The following is a 1975-nucleotide window of genomic DNA, read 5'->3' on the forward strand; positions in this document are numbered from 1 at the left end:
CTACATTGAAAAAAATGAACTGGTTTTGGGAGATCCTCTGAAGAGTTTTGGTTTTGAAGATAAGTGTATCCCTTGAAAGAAAAGAAAGCAACACAAGAAATCTCATCTGTCAAAGCTGGTCAACTCAATCATTACACCATTGGATCTTCTTCACATGGACCTCTTGGATACAATAAACGTTAAAAGTCTTGGGGGAGATATTACTGCTTGGTGATTACACGCGTTACTTATGGGTATATTTTTTAGTGACCAAGGATGAGATAGTTCAAATGGTAATTAACCTGATTACAATGGTTGAGAACATAGTTGGAGGAACAGTGAAGTACATCAGGAGTGTTAATAGGACTGAGTTCAAGAACTACCAAATTGAGCTCTTTTGCTTGCAGAAGGGAATAGAGCATCAATTCAATGCACCGTACACGTCACATCAAGACGGAGTTGCAGAAAGGAATAATATAACTTTGATTGAGGCGGCTAGAACCATGCTGGCAGATTCCAAACTTCTTGTCATGTTTTGGGCAGATCCTGTTGCCATAGCTTGCTATATCCTTAATAGAGTTTTAGTTGTTAAAAGATTAAATAAAACATGTTATGAGTTAAGGAATAAACGAAATCAAATCTAAAAGGATTCGAACATTTTGGATCCCTATGCATGACTTAAAAGAAAAATTCAAAGTTTGTTGAAGTGGCTAACGAGGGTTCCTTTGTTAGTGACGTCGTTGGTTCACCAAATAAACGTGTTTTTATATTGCAACTAACAGGGTAGAAATAGTATGCAATACGGACATCACGAGATATACAACACCTCTACCTTGTTCGGGATCTGGAGGGGATTCGATTATGATAAATTGTTAAAATCTTTTAATATACCTTTCATGTTTGATGCAGGTTCTGAAGAAGATTTGGAAATAAAGATGTTGAACGATGAAGTAGAATCTTCAATCCATAAGACCTCAGATACGAATAATGCTATACGAAAAACACCTAATGTGGAACCATATTTCAAGGATGACTTTAACAATCCTTTCCACACTCAGGCAGATACTGATGCAGTTGAAACTAACTTGGGCGAGGACCTGGTAGTTGATCTATTTCCAAACCAAAAATTTCACAAAGATCACCCAGTTGACAACATAATTGGTAATCTGAATAAAGGGGTACAAACTAGAAGAAGTATTGCAAAGAATGTGTGTACTTATATGGAGATTCAAGAATCGGGAATCATTTTTGAATGTTACTCGTGCTTCATTATTCATATAGAGCTTAAGAATTATCAAATGGCTCTAAAGGAAAGCTCTTTGGTTGAGGAAATGCAAGAGGAGCTAGCTCAATGCAAGAAAATGGAGGTATGTACGTTAATGGAGAAATCGGAAAGTATTCATGCCATTGGAACAAAGTGGGTGTTTAAGTGCAAAAAGGATAACAAATGAGTAGTAATCAGAAATAAAGCACGTCTGGTGGTGAAGGGTTTCAACCAACAAGAGGGTGTAGACTACAATGAAGTTTTTGCTCCAGTTACAAGACTGGAAGCCATCAGGCTATTTTTAGCCTATGCGGCCTGTAAGGATTTCAAGGTGTTTTAACGTGATATGAAGAGTGCATTTCTCAATGGAGAAGTTAATGATTTGGTTTATGTTGAGCATCCACCGAGGTTTACTGATCCAACCTATCCAAACCTTGTGTAATTGTTTAAGCAAGGCTTTATATGGATTACATCAGCTACCTAGAGCATGGTATGATACATTATCAAAGTATCTTCTAGCAAATGGTTTTGTGAGAAGGAAGATAGAAAACACCTTGTACATTAAGTGGCACAAAAGAGACTTTATATTGTTCCAGATTTATGTATATGACATTATCTTTAGTGTGTCAAAAGTCGAGATGTGTAGGGACTTTGAAAAGGTTATGAAGAAGAAGTTTGAAATGAGCGCAATAGGGGACTTGAATTCTTCTTAGGCTTGCAAGTTGATAAGAA

The 1975-nt window shown here is 36.8% G+C and overlaps 1 protein-coding gene across 1 annotated transcript; it reads left to right on the plus strand.

Annotated features, from left to right (window-relative positions):
* The first annotated feature begins 290 nt into the window (after positions 1-290).
* LOC143585392 (uncharacterized) lies at positions 291-1430 on the plus strand. Its single transcript, XM_077067214.1, has 2 exons — positions 291-540; positions 889-1430. Exons 1-2 carry the CDS (start codon positions 291-293, stop codon positions 1428-1430), a joined length of 792 nt encoding a protein of 263 aa, XP_076923329.1.
* Positions 1431-1975: the final 545 nt, after the last annotated feature.

Source organism: Bidens hawaiensis, unplaced genomic scaffold (assembly GCF_021521415.1).
Source record: "Bidens hawaiensis isolate Kalapana, Puna unplaced genomic scaffold, B.hawaiensis_p1.1 tig00000190_1, whole genome shotgun sequence".
Lineage (NCBI taxonomy): Eukaryota > Viridiplantae > Streptophyta > Magnoliopsida > Asterales > Asteraceae > Bidens > Bidens hawaiensis.

Bases quoted from the DNA above. Each gene is read 5' to 3' on its own strand.
- LOC143585392 (XM_077067214.1), top strand. From the start codon at position 291: ATGGTTGAGAACATAGTTGGAGGAACAGTGAAGTACATCAGGAGTGTT. The intron at 541-888 runs GCTATATCCTTA...TGTTTGATGCAG, and splicing joins AGATCCTGTTGCCATAGCTT to GTTCTGAAGAAGATTTGGAA.